General features: G+C 38.1%; 1 protein-coding gene across 6 annotated transcripts in view; it reads right to left on the reverse strand.

Annotated features, from left to right (window-relative positions):
* The window catches only part of LOC145986558 (dual oxidase maturation factor 1-like), a 445,828-nt gene that overhangs the window by 269,549 nt on the left and 157,297 nt on the right, over window positions 1–18,982 (reverse strand). For all 6 annotated transcript variants that reach the window (XM_083120706.1, XM_083120704.1, XM_083120707.1 and 3 more), the window contains exon 2: window positions 10,386–10,588. In XM_083120706.1, the coding sequence (XP_082976832.1) occupies window positions 10,386–10,550 (165 nt within the window). In that variant the 5' untranslated portion in view covers window positions 10,551–10,588. The remainder of the gene's footprint in view (window positions 1–10,385; window positions 10,589–18,982) is intronic.

Genomic DNA, 18,982 nt, shown 5'->3' on the forward strand with positions numbered 1-18,982 from the left:
TTTATTATCAGATAGGTTTATTGACAATCGTGAACATTTCGTTTAATAGATAATATTTGGTTTTATACGACGGGAGAACATTGGCCGAAATTCCTTTCTTGCTCTTCTGAGAGAATATATACTTCTACAATAGCAATCGCGTTCGGAAACGGTGAAAAAAAATGACTTTGTTTTCAAGGGCAGACAAGCTTGGTAGCGTAGCTTGCTCGCGTTCAAAGTGACTCACTCACGCTATTCAAGGCCGCTTCTTATCGCAAAACACTGCGTAGATGCACAGTGTCTGCACCCAGCAAGTTACAAGTGACCAGAGTGGAATTTTAAAGAAAATCTGAAGAATGATAGATTTCATCAGAGGCGGCTATGTGGACACTAGCTCAACATGCAATAGTTTAAGTGATAATTTCTGACAAAAAAGAAACCTTATTGAATAAGTATTGGGATAGTAATACGTGTATCCGTTCCTTTTTAACAATGTAAGCTCGAAAACAATCTGTATTCCATTTGTTTATATTGGCAAATTGGTCAACCGGAGTTTATTATAAGGAACTATTTCGTAGATGTTCATGTAACTGTTATAAAATTACAAATAAAGTATATTCACAAGCTTAGATATACTAACAACGAACAAATAAATTCAGAGTTAAATTTCAAATGCATGTGTATAGAGTAATTCTAGAAGTACAGAGCTATATCAGAGTATTGTACTTCTTTTTGCAGGATAACGTTTACAATATTGACGCGACAGAATAATTAAGAACTGTTGCTCCAAGGGAAACAAAGGGCGTAGTGTATTGGTTAGATTTCTTGAAAGCATTGATTACGGTCCCCGGTTCGATCCTCCGTAGGAGGTGTTCTTTTTGTAATTCTATTTTTTTATTAACAACAAGAGCATGGTAACATTATTTGTAATAGCAGTGTATAGTGGCTACATTGTTCTGCATATGGAATTTATAAAAAAATAAACAAATAAATGAATTGAGACACGTTCAAAGGGATATTTTCATGTATAAGATCGTGAATTATGATACTCTAACGATAATTGTGTACTGCTTCAAAGACATTGACAAATATTAATGAAATAACTTTTTATATTTGTGGCAATTCAGGACATACTAATTTTACCCCTTTTCCCACTCGAGTTCAATGCAAGGATACCTCCGCAAATATCGAATGAAAAGTTCTCATCATGTGCAATTCTCCATTAAATGATTTCGCCGAGTCTTACTACATTCTTTTTCTTTGTTACAAACAAGTATTGTTTGCACATTACATGTAGGAGGAGAGTTGCATCTACATTTCACATTGGTCAGCTCCTTCTACTTAATTTCAGGAGCGAAAGCTTGTAGGGTAGTGTTTACCGTTCAGGACAGTGAATCTGATGGTCGTAGGTTCAAACCCTTCCGGTGGCAGAAAATTTTCGTAAGTTTTAGACATATCCCATTGTGTTCATTGTCCACACTCTGTGAAACGGAATGATTCAGTTTGGAATTAACGATGGGGGGAGGGGAAATATTAAATTACAAAATCTCCATTTCAACGAACCGAGTAGTGGACAAAAATTGGATAATTCTTATAAATATTAAAATTACATTCATGTTTTTAGTGGTATAATTTCAGGTAAAATCAAAGATATTACATGGAAAATTTTACCTTTCTATGAACTAAGCCAAAAGGTATTTCGAACCGATCTAATACATTCTCCAATACATTTCAAAATGTTATTGAATGTTTCATGTCGATAATTTGACCAATGCATCAATTCTTGACGCTGAGACGATATTTTCTGCAAATACCTCTTCTCTTCAGTCCCTTCTGTTCTTCTCTTCTCTTCTCCTTCTTCTCTCCCCTCCTTCTGCTCTGCTTAATCTCATATCGCCTTCCCTACTTTTCTCGCATCTTATCTCCATCCCACTCATCTCCACTCCTCGTATCTCCTTTCCTGTCTTAAATTTCCGACTCCACTGCACTCTTCTCCTCTTCTTTTCGTTCTTCTCTTTTTCTCTCCTTTACTCTACTCTCCACTCTTCTCTCATCTCGTTTTCCTCCTCTTTTCTCTTCTTTGCTCCATTTTCCTCATCTGTCCTAGAATCGTCTTCAATTCTCCTCACTACATCTCCTCTCCTCGTCTATCCTCTCTTTCTTCTCTCCTCTACTTTTCCTCTTATCCTTTCGCTTTCTCTTTCTCCTCTCCTTTGTCACCTCTCGTTTTCTCTCACCTTTTTTCCTTTCTGTAGACTCATCAGCGATTAAATACTATAAAACCTATGTTTTTCTGTGAGAAAGAATTTTATCACTTGCGATATAATAGTGATATTTTTAATAATTTTATACAATAATATTTGTTTTTATTTCTTTCGCGTATTTTATAAATATCTATTGTGCATGTGGCAACCCTGAAATTGAGCCTAACTCTACACGCAACCCACCAACGCCTTGTGTAAATTGGGTTGCCTAGTTTAAAATGTCGTTGTCCTAAAACTTTTGAGAGACACTGTACAACCCTCTGCTTGCATTATGGAATTAGAGTCGCTAATATTAAACAAGTATTACATTTGGGATTAGAATTTTAATCCGAGACCTTTCAATATTTATAATACTGATATATTAAATGCCTTTTTGTATTTTCCAAGTTTGAATATAATGTCAATTGGGCCGTTTTTAGTTTAGAAATCCGAACTGTAAATATATCCCAAGAAAATTATATTACATGCAATTGTGTTCAGTAATCATCTATGTTCAATCTTCCTGCACACTCAAATAACGAATTATTATTTTCGAATCACGAACAAAACATTGTTTTTCCAATGTTTGTCGTTCGTCTCCAATAACGCTAGCCGTTCATCCTTTTTCTTTCAGCATTTAATTCATCAGAAAATCAGCGCCTTTGTTGATTTAAATTTTATTTACAAGATCTTGGGGCTTTCTTCACCTACCCATAGTTGTGGTGGTAGAATATGAAGTGGTGGATATCGCCGAAATTATACGCCCACGAAATTACATAAAGTTAAATATTCTTCTTATTTTCTCTTTTACCGCTTAATTAAAATGTGGTTGTTCTTTCCTTCTTCATGCTTTCTCTCCTATTTATTCGCTGTTGTTATGTTTATTCTATTTCGGTTTCTGCTTAATTGTTTTGGCGTATTTTCCCCCTTCAGTATTACACCGGTGTTGTACATTACTTTCGCGGTTAAAACTGTCCAGTTTTTTCCCTTCTTCGCTGTTGTCAGGTTCGGGCCCAATTCATTTGTCGTTATTCCCGTACTGTTCATTCAATTGCCCCCTTAAAAGGTAGACGACCCAAATACACATTAAAATTACAGGTTTGCATACTATAAAAGGACAGACAACAATCTCATCCGTTGTGCAGAGATGATATGATCAACACCACCCTTCAACTGCCTTTCCTCACCCAAGAACGCATTTTATAACCTAGGCAAACCTCCGAGACGCCTTGTGGAATTGTGTGGAAAATGGTGTGATTACCTAACCCATGTCTCCCAGACGACATGCCGACTGGACTATAGCGGTTCCGCTATCATATAGTAATTTGTGTGTATTTGATGTACAGCATGTAATTCGTAACACCTTCCATATACTTACAGTAATCAATTATGATGTTAGATGTGTCTCGGTGAAAGTAAGGTCAAATTGTTCCTCTCAATTATATATGACCGTCTTTTTCTTGTGGCGTGTGATCAGCCTTCTCGGCACTGTCTGCTTCGCTCACAATGTTGGGGATTGAACCCAGAGAGTTTGCACCAATGGCAAGATCGTTAACCGATATTTTAAGAGTGTTAAGAGTGCCTACTGCATGTGAAATGATGCAATGACGACACTACGCTCGTTATTTGCAAAAAGTAACACACTCGCTTGGAAGGGGAACACCTAGTCCAGGCCGTTAGATCTTTCTCCTAGAAATCTAAACTTACGCGCTTGCCTCATATCCTGTTCTAAAGGGAAATGCTTGCGCCAAATCAAAACCAACGATGACGCTACAGGACAGCAGGTTTCGTTCATCTTCCGCGACCTCGATACGAGAAGCTCACTTGGGTCGGATTACAGACGAAACGAAAAGAATTGAAGGCATCGGGTTGGTGTGGGTAGAGAACTGAATATTTTTCTCATAGTCATTGCGAGGAGGCTCGAGTTCAATCTTCCACGTTTTTTTTCTTTTTTTAGCAGGTAGACCATTAATTACAAAAACACAGCTCGATGGCGCTGATGGTTTGGTTTCATTTCAAAATGCACGGGTGCTACTAATTGGCCGTACTCTTAGAGCACATTCAGAGACGGGAAAACAATTATAGCTATTGGGGAAGAGAGGAAGGTTGAACTTGACGTCCTAAACTGAATACCATCACATATAATCTAATTTGCACAGAATAATATGTACGGAGTAACAATAAAATGAAAACGTTACATGCACTCGCTAATTTACAGCACTTCCGATGTCTCAGGTTGACCAAGAAGTGATGTTAGAAAGTAAAAGAATGAAACGTTGTAATCAGCATGTGTCCGCAAATGAATAATTTATTAGAAATGGCGAATGCATGATTAGATTAATTACGATCCACCAATGACGTGTTTGTTAATGCCCTTTCTCAACGTGCGCTGTTCTCCATGCACACTTGTCCACTAGGCGTACGCTACTGGGTGCTGCACACGAGCATACATAATAGTGTTGCTATACGTTTCTATATGGTTTCATTTTCCCGGTGTCCCGAAAAGTTTCTTCGAAACACACTAATGTCCCGGAATAGGTTGGAAAGGCAGAACCGATTGAGGCTATACTTTCATGAATGTTGTTATTTTTTTTATTAATTGCACGAATCTATTATGTGAGGTACAAAATGGTTTTCTGAAAATGCCTTTTAAGCCTTGAATTTTTGTGACTTTTGTTGCAAAAACGTGTCTTCTAAAATTAGGCTACAAGGCGGTATTTTCCTTTTCCTTCGCGTCCTTGAAAATCGTTTCTGAAATACTTTACCATCTTTGGAATCCTATGACAATGTCAGTCTATAGTCCATAATAATTACAGACATACTGCTTTGTGGGATCAACGCCTCCTCCCCAGCAGGCTTCCGGTCAGCGGCGTTCCGGATTTTTACGTATGATACATAACAATCTTACACAATAATTATTGCGGTACCAACAGGAATTAAGTTATTTAGATTAACTGCCACTCTATAGTGCTGCTGGAGAACCAAATAAAAAAAACAAGAACGTACACATCGCTCAGAATCGTTGTTGTTAAACATGCTGTACTCCTCCACCTCTCAGCAATGTTACATGTAAACAAAGAGCCAAACTTGGACGACACCTAGTGGACATGCATGGAAGGAGAACAATACACGATTAGCATGGGTATCATATGCATATGACTGACGGGTTATTCCATGTCAAATCATCCAGAATTTTGTGAAAATGTCACCCATCATCTCCGATATTGATGAAATTCAGTATACTTATAGAGCTTTTCATGCTGATTACAAAAATGACAATTTTTTTGAGATTGGTCAAGGGGTTCAGAAGTTACGCGATTTTAAAAATCTCCCTGTACGCCACATGCGGCTCCAATTTGAATGACACGCATTAGGCTATAAATTATAGTATCTTCTCTCAGGTTTGCCGTAGAAACTTCAAGTTTGATTTCTTTTGCTCAGGATAGTGTTAGCTTTCATTTAAATAAGGTTTCTGATCAGTGTATCAATAATCATGTATTTTATGTATAGTTTCATGTATTTTTTTAGAAAAATAAATGACTAACTTCAAGAGCGAATTTCGTGCAATGCCCCACCTTCAATTTCACCCAAATTTTATATACAGGTAGCTGAGAGTAGGTACTAATGCTTCATGGAAAAATTGGGATGGGCGGTTCAGAGACGGTGATAAAAAAATCATTTGCATTAAAAGTTAATCTTATTAAAAATACTTATGTATTAGCACAAAGTCTGAAGTACAATATGTTTTGAGGTATAATATTCAAAATTTCTTTTCACTATGTGTGAAGGTAAGCATAGGCGTAACCTGGTGGGGGCAAAGGGAATAATTTTCCCTATCCAAAATTTATTGATTAATTAAAACCTACAAGTTAAATATATTTTGTGAACCTCCTGGCACTTGAGGAACAAACAAAAGAAGAGTAATTATTGTGATTTTTCAAATGTATTTAGCAAATAATCTTTGACACTATTTTTATGGTACTGAAAACTTTGATTCTCTCAACCAAAGATAGTTCCCAAGTTACGCCCATGAAGATAGTATCGAAAAATACTTACTCGATTGTATTCTATGCATTGCCAAAATTTAATGCACTATAAATTGTGCCGTTCACATTTTCTGTTCCCAACTGTAAAAAAATATATATCTGTACCTTCTCTGGTTGCTACGTAAAAGGATTTTCTTGGAATTGCTGGCCTGTCAAGAAAGCTATGCTTTGTTGCATGCTAACTTCATCCACGCTTTACTTCAATTCATATCTAATTGTATGTGAAAACTTCAGTGTTTTAGGTGGACTGTCGAGCTAGGAAACAGTCATCGTTGAAGGAGTGGATCTTTGGATTTTGTTGAACTTGGAATGGAGGAGAAAGAAATAGGTGCAAGTGGAATCAATGACACCATATTCAAAATACCGTGGTCAGCATTCAAATGATTTCTTAATTAAAATCGTTCAAGCAAAGTTGATTCTGTGTTTCATCATTTATTTGCAGTAGTAATGTAGGTATATGAAGACATACGGATTATGTACTAGAAACACAATTTTTAATTTTTACACAAATCAATGATCATTAACTGTAAGTTTCTTTCACAGTAACTGTAAAGTAACTCAGTTACTTTCAAAGTACCAGTAACTGTAACAGAGTTACTTTTTAAATGAGTAACTGAAACTCGGGTACTTGTAAAAAGTAACTTACCGAACACTGTAAATAACCTGTAGCCTAAGTTCAAATTAGTGCATACTTAATCTTCCTGGTGCTGTTGTATAGTACTTTGCAATCGCTGACACTTGTACTGCGGGTTGTTATCATTTCACCTTAGGTGATTAATAAAAAAAATGCCTCTAATACTATTTCTATGGAATTGGTACTTCATTGCTGAACTTGTTACTTGATACTGTTGATGTCTATACAAGTCTTCTAAGTGTTCCAACCACCCCATCACAAGGAGATTTTCTCTAGTATGTGGCAAGAAAAACTCCATTTGGAAAAACTTCAATCAGCACAAATGTATATTATTAATTCTTACTTCATATTACGTATCTCCGTGAAAAGTATAAAAAGAAAAATCCATATTGAGATAAAATGCACAAAAAGAAGAATGTTCTCGAAGAAAATTTGCTAAGCTTGGGAATGCTAATGACTATGATTATAATATTTTTTAAAAATTGAAGACAGTTGAAACTAACTTAGATAGAGTGGAACTTCGATTTTACGTTGTTCAGGGGACAAAGCTGAAAAAACTTAGAATGCGAGAAAATGTAAAACCGAGGAAAATTAGCTATGTTGGAACCACCAATATTGAATGTAAAATGCAGGGAAATGTAAAATCGAGGAACTTGAAATCGGGGTTCCACTGCAATTATTATTTGTAGGTTTTAATTAATCTATAAATTTTGGATAGGGAAAATTATTCCCTTTGCCCCCACCAGGTTACGCCTATGCTTACCTTCACACATAGTGAACAGAAATTTTGAATATTATACCTCAAAACATATTGTACTTCAGACTTTGTGCTAAATACATAAGTATTTTTAATAAGATTAACTTTTAATGCAAATGATTTTTTTATCACTGTCTCTGAACCGCCCATCCCAATTTTTCCATGAAGCATTAGTACCTACTCTCAGCTACCTGTATATAAAATTTGGGTGAAATTGAAGGTGGGGCATTGCACGAAATTCGCTCTTGAAGTTAGTCATTTATTTTTCTAAAAAAATACATGAAACTATACATAAAATACATGATTATTGATACACTGATCAGAAACCTTATTTAAATGAAAGCTTACACTATCCTGAGCAAAAGAAATCAAACTTGAAGTTTCTACGGCAAACCTGAGAGAAGATACATAATTTATAACCTAATGCATGTTATTCAAATTGGAGCCGCATGTGGCGTACAGGGAGATTTTTAAAATCGCGTAATTTCTGAACCCCTTGACCAATCTAAAAAAAGTTGTCATTTTTGTAATTAGCATCAAAAGATCTATAAGTATACCGAATTTAATCAAAATCGGAGATGGTGGGTGACATGACCTGGATGATTTGACGTGGAATGACCCTGACACATTTTTACCCCCTTAGCTTGTATCGTCACTTCTGAATCACTTATGGAGGATGCTGATACTAGGACCTGGGCTCGAATCAGCGTCTACCCAAACGCAGTCATCCACAGCATCGGTCAGGAAGACCCACATCAGTAGCTCTTGCTCTCTGATCTGCACCAAATTTAAGACTGTCAACTAACAGTTCTACGATTCTTTCTTAACATCTCCTGTGTGTACCTAATTTAAAGAATCCTGAAGGATACCTATGATAATGATAAGGATGTACTGCTGAAAATAGCATTACCACTAAGATACATGTGTTCCTTACTAGAGTTTCCAATTCAGAGCCCTCGGCTACACAGAAACAAGGAATGAATCAAATGACGACTATAATATTTTAGAGATTGTCATTTAGAATGTTTTTGAACCAGCCCGAGAACACCACATTGGCATTCTTTGTAGTAGAGAATATGTTCACTCGCAGAAGGAATACCCGAAAAATATTATTATTACAAGGAAATGCACTTACGATCATATAATGACATTATGCAATGTGATCTTTATTTACACGACCAACGCATCATTGAAGCGCTGGACAAATAAAGATGTTACACAAACATCTCATGTCGGTTACCGGTATTACAAATACACACATGGTCGGCTTTCGCAGTACCATGACACGTTTTGTACGTATGTATAGGTGCTTTTTATATAACCATGCTATACTGTCGGTAATGTTATAAGATTTTCAGTAAATATTTGTTATCGTTCTCTTCTGCTTTGCAATGTATATAGGCTGTAAATAGAAACTTCAGCTATGTTACGGTATATGCTACATTTACAGCTGTTCAAGCACGCTGAGTATTCGATTCAAAATCTCACCAACGAAGATTTCTCGTTCGAGCTTTGACCAGGAGCATAAGCATCCATTTGTTATTGTCCCTTCATCAATTTTACCTACCATTATCTTCATCGTCGCGATAGCCTAACGAGGCAGAAAAGCGATGTAAAAGCATGAAAATTATATTTACAGGTTAAAAGTAAACAAAAATTAAATCTGGTTAAAGCCCAATCTCTACGGTATACCTATATTAGAGAATTACGTCTGCAGGTGGAAATATAAACAAAATGGAATCTTGAGAGTGATTTGAGAAGGGCAGAGAAAATTACATCTAGCGGACCATATCCGGCCTGGCTTAAACTACAACCTCTTAATCCTTCCAAAAACTATGAATATGTTATATTCCTGTAGGTTTTTACAACATTTTTTTAGCACGTTTCCTTCAGCATGTACATACATGATCAAACATCTTTCAAAATTAAAAATCAAAAATGAAGATTTTAATCCAGCTTGGGTGACGAACTTCGGCAATATGACTTCCTTCTGAACAATATTGAGCAGAAATCAGACAACAAATTTGACAACTTAATTTTAAAAAGGATTTTCATAACTTGGATTTTTTTTGGAAAGGGTGAAATGATCTTGATATATGGTATATAGAAATTCGTGTTATTGAAAATTAAATTAAATTTGTTTCGTTAAGTCATAAGTCGCACATGTGACACTCTTCTGCTTAAGAGCATATTGTCCTATTTCGGTCCGTCCAAGTAAAGGGAAGTATTTCTAGATAAACAAGGCTTTGGTCGCAGACAATTGCCTGTCAGTTACATTTACATTTGAAAATTTGCATCTCAGGGCTCATAGGGTGAACTAGCAAGAAATGTGTGAAAATATCCCAGCAGATGGTGTTGACATTCATATGAAATTTAGAAGTATATAGGACTATTTATTTTCCTCTATCTTACGTGTTTTTCATTTTTTTAAAATCTTATATAAATTTTACATTCCATGAAGAAAACGCAGTTTATTAACTAAAATAATGTAATGCTATTAGGACAAAATATCTACGTTTCAGAGCACATTTATGGAAAATTTGTATATGTTTGTCATAAAAGTCATATTCCCACATTTACACTTGTATATATTTAGATTTAGTTTAATTATATTGTAATATGACCCGCGACAACTTTCCCTGAATGGGAAAAAGTCTGCCCCCGCTCTGATTTACAAGGATCATTAAGGTTGGCAACACTGTCAAAAAAGATAAACAATCACTCACCTCTTTGCGCACGCCGGGGAAGATGACGAGGAAGGCGATGAAGATGGTGAAGAAGATGACGTAGAGAGTGATGGTCTGAACGTCCCCCGTGACCGGGGTCCTGTTGCTGTAGGTGTACAGCGTCGGGCCGCCATCGTTGCGGAACGCATCAAACCAACCCTTCATGGTCCTCTCTCGCCCGCCGGTACCACTGCTTCACCCGACTGCAAGAAAGAGAGCACTTCCGTCAGATACACATTAGCATCTACAGGAACCAAGGTCGGCAGCCCAAGGGGGTAATGGGGGGGGGGGGTCTTACGTCAGCCTGCCACAGGCCTTGCTTGATTCTCTGGGAGTTGTGGTTTGGGAAGAAGAATTGGTGACGTAAGCAGGGTTTGGTTGTTAGGTCTTGCCGATTGGAAAATTAACTCAAACTATAGCTATCTTCACTAATAATAATAATTATTATTATTATTAAATCAGGCATGTCTCGGTCAATTAGGTGTCCCATACAAACAACTCTCGTCAATAAGAAAGTGAGAGACAAGAAAATGCATGAGGAATGATAATACAGAAAAAAGTTTACAGGATTAATAAAAACTGACAATAATACAGAGACAGAGACGCTTATGGTAAAGATTAAGTACAATATAAATTAATAAATAACATCTAATAATTATAATAATGATGTACTCTACGTACAACAAGAACTCTAAATGCATCAAAATCAAGATTAATGAACTTCTGGTGCATCAGCTGACTCAGTTAAATATGCAACTTTTGTTTCTTTCAAACGAATGTATCTGATGTTCCCAATCGATGTATTTTGAGTGCATCACACGGAACAGGAGGGACATGATAGAAGTACATTTTTATGCATTTCTGTTTATATTTTGATGCATCCAAGTCCATCATTAGCAGTTTATGCACTATCAACATAAATGTGTCAATTGACACATTTTAGGTTGTGTGTGTAAACAGTGAAAATGTAATAAAACTGGAACAAAGTAATAAATGATAAATTTGAAAATGGAATTTGCTAATCAACAATAAAATTCAATATATGGCACATTAAGATATCTCGCAAATTGATAAAGATGGTTTCCATGATTGCAGTATAGTCAGATAAGTTGTATGTACAAATCTAAAGACCTGGACGCCACCTTCGTCTGTACTCTGAAGCTGCAGCAGTGTGCCTAATATTAAATTTATTTTTGATCACGTCATGTTTCTCTTTTGTCACTATACCCTTCATATTCCATTTCACTTTACGCTTAACACTCATCCACATAATGTTATTATTATCTAATGAGGTTATAGTTAAACTATACATCACATCCATTTAGCAATATGAATGCAAATGGAATTCTGATGTTGCATACATTACAATAAAAATGTAGCTATAAAAGAACGGAAAATGAAATACAATATGATAGATAGCATGAAATGATATATACATGAAATATTATGTAGTAGGATGTAGAATAGGGTGCGGATTCTTGTCTATTGGTCTTTCTCTCGGTCCTTTTATAAGCCTTTAAATACATATTTAGATGTTTAGTACCTATTTTGCATAATCTTGCCTAAAAATACCTTTTTGAAGATACGTTTTGCATACCCCGCGCTTTCTGTCCGTACTTTGGGTATCTCCTCAATACACTGGTAATCTTTCGTTTTTGTGAGTGTCCCTTCATCAATTTTCATCTAACCACCATTCATCAGGTGCCGTGCTCTTAGCGAACACAATTATGGAAGGATTTGCAGGTGCGTGCTGTTAGCGAACACGCAAACTTGTTCTGTCTTATTTGTCCTTGAAACTGGTCAGCATGCAAGTGTTGCCAGTGATAAGCCAACTTGCGTGGAGAAACATCTCATTGGCTGGTGCCTCTTGACCTGGGGTCTGCCTTGTTTCACAACACTCTTGCTACCTTGTGTTCTGACGTCAGACGAGGAATGCCTACGAGGTTAGGTTAGGTTCCATTAGCATAAATACAATGAAAAATTATTAATTAGACTAAGATAACTAATCATAGCTAGCCTAACCTAACAACGTAAGCATTTAGCCTAAAATTAAAAAGCTTTCTCCCGTGACGTCATAACACAAGGTTGCTCAAGTGTTGTGCGATAAGTGCGACCCCTTTACCTGACCCGACTCACCCCTGATCATTCTTCAATCGACTGTGAAACGAGTGAAATAGAATTCATTAAAACGTAGTACGGGAATTTGTTGTTTGGTGTATGATGGTTACCAGTACCGAAAAGTACGCGAGGCGAAAGGCGTGGTGATATGGCTATGTACGAAAGAGAAGCAAATGAAGTGTAAGTGTAATTTCCTTTTTCAATTTCTTTTTATCCATGACCTTATTGTGCTAACGTGCGCACACTTACATTAAAAATATATAGCTAACAGTTTAATTGGGTATTTGTAATTTCAGGTTGGTACCATCGTCCCAATGCCGCTATCAGGATGAAAACTCCGAATATATTCTATTTAATAATCAAACTAAAAGAGAAAGCTGTACATGTCATGTTCCAAATTAGGCAGGTAGAAGTTGGAGTCTCTAGTGGTAAAAGTAGGAGGCCTTACATGAACATCGATACCCGGATAAAACAGCTTTGGAACAACTGAAAATTGATAATAACATTTACAAATGTCTTTGGAAGTTGCCCTTTGTACAAAAAGTAACCTAGGTTGATTAACATTTACATTTCCTACGTAAAATTTGACTTTCAGGAAAAAATAAATATATAAATATTTTAACAAAAACTTTCATGTAGTTAACTTAAATTGTTTAGGATCCTTTATTTAGCTAATTTCAAACACAAAATGATTATAAGGTATCACTGGTAAGACTTGCATGTTGACCACTTTCAAGGACAAACAAGACAGGCCATGTTTGTGTGTTCGCTAACAGCACGCACCTTCAAATCCTTTCCTTCCGGTGTTCGCTATGGGCACGTGTTCGCTACGAGCACGGAATCATTATAATCATCGAGATTAATGAAAAAAGTAACATACGCGATGCAAAAATAAGAAAAACTTATAAAACATTTAATTCAATTAGCGTGCAACTGTCCTGAGTAATTAATGAAGAGATGCATATTCATTGCCTATTTTGGCGCATCACCTTTAAGTGATTACTTTCATAAGCTTTTAGTGTGTATAAATCCGCTCCTTAGAAATTAAAGATAAATAATTAGAGAATGATATAGGATTTATGCTGGAAGAGAACAGAAACTTACAGCTGCACTTAAAATGTGGAAAGTATGATATTAATAGATTTAGCAGGAAAAAAATATGAGGAATTTAGATTCCAAATCGAGAAGAAATCACTTAAAAAATGGTGGGAATTATTAATATTTCTCTGACATCTCCTACACTATCTGTCCTAATGTTACCAGCCACTATGTCCTTAAACATAACTTGCTCCTTCTGTGCAAGACTCCGAGCATGACTCCACACCTTTCAACCTTGTACTGGGTATGTGAGTCAAGTCATTGTGAGTACTGGGATGTCAAATACCTCAGTCACATTGAGAAACGGAAAAGAGCCGCGTGCTCTGTTATCTCGTGCCATGTCTTGGTCACTCACCTTATAATCCTCGTAAATGATTGCAAGACCACGTACGGGGCACAGGTGAGCGAGCTCTTATTAAAGCGCGATTGACACGTATTTCCAGTCATGCATTATGTCGGGAACGTTGCATGCAAAAGGTGCTCAAAGAATTGAAACCTCTATCTCTTATCTTGCAGAGGACATCTGTAGCGTGGACACTTGATAACTGTTTATATGTGAATGATCTTGTAACACTGATATCAGTTAATGCGTTTCTCCAACACAGTTTTCGATATCCTAACTCTACGACGCACGCTTTTAGAAGCGATATCGGGCGGGGCCACGCAGAGGGTGTGCGTGGCGATCAGCCAATGGCAAGAGTGCAACGTTGTAGAGTTAGGGGACTGCGGCACGGAAGTTAAAAGCCGTGTTCTGTATGTTTCTTACGCGCATTAGGTTTTCATAAAAGTCGCCACTTTAAGGTTCATCATAAGATGGGGAAATAGATTTTGAACCTGACTGTCCAAGTCCCATGAATTTCCGTCGCCTACAGCCGGAGTTATCGTTCCTTGAAGAAACAAGGGAAACATCACTTTTCATTTCCTTCCGCCTGTTTATTTCGTTGCCACCGTGTTGACACAGCTGAGGTGTTGTGTCTAGGGAAAACTGGGGGTGATAAATTCTCCACCACACTCTAAACACTTCAATTAGGAGGACGGCAAAAGTCTACCCATAAATGCTAACTTCTTACCAGTCGTTGAACACAGATTCTAGATATCTCAGGGCTTGCTGGGTAAAACGTGAACAACAGCTTTATATATATATATATGTTTATTATAAACTTATCGTAAGAAAGTCTGTTAGCACACTAGTCTTTAACCTTTATCACTTAAGTGCATTTACATTTACCATACTCGTGCATTCACCACTTCTGGATTCAAAAGGGGGGAAGGGACCATTCAATTTATTCCTCGCAGTGAGGCGCCAGGGGGAGTATAGGGACCTAATTTTATTTAGGGCGCTGTTCTCTGCTGACGTCACGGGCTCCCCTGTAAGAGAAAGTAGTATGTGCGCGGTGCCCCCAACCAAAGCTAGGAACTGGCCGTAGCCAGCCGGCACCTCCGACAAGCGGGCGCAGGGTAAAGGATTTAAGGATGCCGCGACACCCCCGGCGTTAGCTAGGAATCGGCAAGCCGACCGGTGTCTCCTGAAAAAGGGCGGCAGGTTAGGAAGGAGGTCTAGGTGCTCCTAGACAAGCCAGGCAGGTAGAACCTGGCACCTAGACCGGGTAGTTAGGTTGCTGCTAGGCTCTTCTTCTTCTTTCTTCCTCCTTCCTCCTTCCTTCCTTCTGGGATGGCTGCTAGGCTTCTGGCTGGATGGCCGGTTTTTCCCAAGATGTTTGCCAGTTGACATCCGGGAGCCAACTGAGCTCCGGTCTCGCTGTGCTGGGTTTTATACTCGCGGTGGCGCATGGGTGGTGAAAATTTTTACTACAAGTACGCGTTGCTAACTCATTTTTTTACATATTGCAACCTTCGTACTGAGAAATATCAAGGTTTTGACATTGAGAAATCACTAGTGGGAAAATCACTAGATGCACGTGACAATATAAACTAAAACTGTGTGCATTCAGATAATACAATTAATAATGAGCCTCGCAGGACTCTGCTATTCTAAACAACACGTTGAACGATGTAAATGACAATAATTGATAACATTAAAAAGAATATAGCGACCACGCAGGGTCTAATAATGAGTGAAGCTCGTAAACGTAGAGGTGGAACCGTTAACGTTTACTGAATACATTTAAACTAAAAGCGTACGCCTCGCAGGGACATTCCGCTTAACTCTTTCATCAGATTAAAAATAATATAGTGACCACGCAAGGTCTAATAAGAATTAAATGGCGACCAAACAGGGTCGTTACAAGCCAATGGCAAGAGTGCAACGTTGTAGAGTTAGGAGACTGCGGCACGGAAGTTAAAAGCCGTGTTCTGTATGTTTCTTACGCGCATTAGGTTTTCATAAAAGTCGCCACTTTAAGGTTCATCATAAGATGGGGAAATAGATTTTGAACCTGACTGTCCAAGTCCCATGAATTTCCGTCGCCTACAGCCGGAGTTATCGTTCCTTGAAGAAACAAGGGAAACATCACTTTTCATTTCCTTCCGCCTGTTTATTTCGTTGCCACCGTGTTGACACAGCTGAGGTGTTGTGTCTAGGGAAAACTGGGGGTGTTAAATTCTCCTCGATATAAACAATGATCCTTCATTGTTCCGGGCGTTCTCGAACATTGAAAGTCTGGGTCAGTTTGAGTTCGGCGTTTTTGTAGCAAGGCCGGTGTAAAATTATTCTCTTATCGTTCACTCGTGCGCCGCGAAGAACAGTTTGTGAAAATATTAAATACAGCCATTTCGTGCGATAGTGTGTGTTCCGTGTGTTATTTTAATTTTAAATAATGTCACTCTCAAAACTTAGCACCAGTAGTACAAGCACCAAGGGTGCAAAATCTAATCATTATCCTCCAGGAGAGTGACTCGGAAATGAGCGAAATCAGTGACACGGAGACCGAGGAAGACGACAAGAGCGGTGATGAATAAATACCTTCTTTCAGGTATGGGTTCCTCGTATATGCTACAGTGATATGATATCATAATCCTGTGTAGAAATATTCACTATATCATTTCACTGTACTCATATATACTGTGCATACATTATAAAATAATGGACACATCGTGAATTTTCTGTCCTTCCCTTGCGCTATCAGTTAGTTTGGCAACAGCGCAGTAGCACTGGCTGGGTATTGGCCGAACTCATGTTGCTTCTAAAAGCGTGCGCCGTATAGATGTCCGTTTATCCCAAAATCCGAATCCCAATTGCATATTGAAAATCCAGTATTCTGATACCAGTTTTATGTTTTAAGTGAGCACTATACCATTTTTTCTCTGCGAGCGCCTCTTTTCGGTTACAGAGTGTGTGCTTTCATCCACCTACAAGAATGATAAAGACCATACGTTTTCATTTGCTTTAAACACAGCAGTGTCCTCTCACTTAAAGCTCGCATGATCAAAGAACTTAACCAAACTTTTTGTCTCCAGTTGTGGGCGTTTCGAAGTGTATAAAGCGGTGTTGTTACACGCCTGATTTTTGTCCAGTCGTAAATGACACCATCTACTGCCAACTTGCACCCTTCGCTGGCAGTTCAGATACAGGCAAAGAATGGGAGACCCTTTCATTTCCTAACCGATAGCGGCTGTGACGCTTAGCCGCGCCTTGGACCCCGAACTATTGCCCTGCCTTCTGACGTAAAAGGCAAAATCATTTTACAATTTGGTTCTTTGGTCGACTGGGGTTTAAGGTGGGGAATATGAGAGCTGAAGTGATACATTTAACGTTAATTCCCATATTTTTAGCAGGATTAATGCTTGCTGCCAAAAACATTGAGAAGCCTCTTGCGTTGGTTCTCCTCATGTTGTCGAGTTGTCAGGAAAAGCAACCACGTGCACTGACAGCGATTGTTCTCCTGGGTTCCTTCTAGAATATGTGTAATCCGATCGCCAGTCGAGAACACACCATGCTTTGGACAACTGACATCACCACTTGTGCTTCAAACCAGGGTTGTTAAAGGTCCAGGAATTTTAAATAAATTCAATTCCGGTCCAGGAGAGAAAATCAGCAAGAGTAAATGGGTTCTGGACCGTAAAGAACCTTTTTATCTGTAAAGTATTTCAATTCGGTCCAGCAACCTTTTTTCCCGATCAATTTAAATACGGTCCAGGAACCTTTTTTTCCAGAATGAATTTCAATTTGGTCCAGGAACCTTTTTCGGGAAGAATTTCAATTCGGTCCAGGAACCTTTTTTCCCGCATAAATTTAAATACGGTTCAGGAACCATTTTTCAATATAACAATACTCAACTTGGACCGAATTTAAATTGTGCGAGAAAAGAGGTTCCGGTCCTGCAGCTTAACCCAATAGAACCCATTAGAATGTATGGGTCCCTGGACCTTTAACAACCCTGCTTCACCCCGACAGCACCGTCGAAAATACCAGTTCCAGAACTTTTTGATCGTACCTCGACTAATAAAGAGAAACTGCAAAACTGATTCTGTCTTTGGACAATGCAGATGAAGTGCCTGCATTCCTATCTGCATTAAAGAGAAGGAAAAAAAGGACAGATGTCTTCCGGCGATTTCAAGGAGAAAGTGTAAACACCCTCTGGTTTGCGATTATGAGCTTTTTCCATTTTGGACTCCCTCCCACCAAGTTAACATGCGTTGGGCTTTGTGTACTTCCTCCGCAAGGGAAATGATTCAGCCGTTTCCTTTCAATAAGCCAGCGACCGCCTCAGGCCGAAGAAGAGAGAACTCTTTCTGCAGCCGCGTCAGAGAAATGCACAATGAGATAAATTATAGGCCTTATGCATTCAAGCAACATTAAAACACGATGTAAACAATACATTCAATTTTAGTTGGCGTCAAGAAGCTTTAAGGAATTGTGTCCACGCAGCTCTTCTAGCTAGGTGTGTTATAATCAGCACAATTTAAGAATGCCCCTGAGTAAGATAAAAGGAATCAAGGGCGTAGCCCGAAATTATTTTTTGTCTGATGGGAAGACAGTACTGAAATAACAACTTGCATATGTATATCAATTATGAATATTGTATTCATAATATACAGGGTGTCCACAAATTATCTTTACAACTTCAAATCTAAATAACTAAATAATGGAACGAGGTATCTCAGTTCTGTTGCCTTCATGTAAAAGGGAAACTCTCAAAGTTTTGTCTACTGTTTTTCCAGGTACATTGAGTAAGTGGGGAAGATGTGAGGTCACATTTCCACAAAATGACTACTCCACAGGAGAAGGCACAGTGTGTTTTCTTTTCTCATAAATGATTGAATAGGCATAACTGTCGAATTTGGGGGGTCTGAAAAGCCTCACGAGGTTCGAGAAATCGACCGCTAAAGCCCAAAGGTTCATGTGTGGTGTGGTCTTATGCACAATCAAATCATTGGCACCTTTTTGATATCCTACGAGCAACAAGGGGGCACACATAGAG

The sequence above is a fragment of the Lepisma saccharinum genome, chromosome 4 (genome assembly GCF_977018435.1).
Source record: "Lepisma saccharinum chromosome 4, izLepSacc3.1, whole genome shotgun sequence".
NCBI lineage: Eukaryota > Metazoa > Arthropoda > Insecta > Zygentoma > Lepismatidae > Lepisma > Lepisma saccharinum.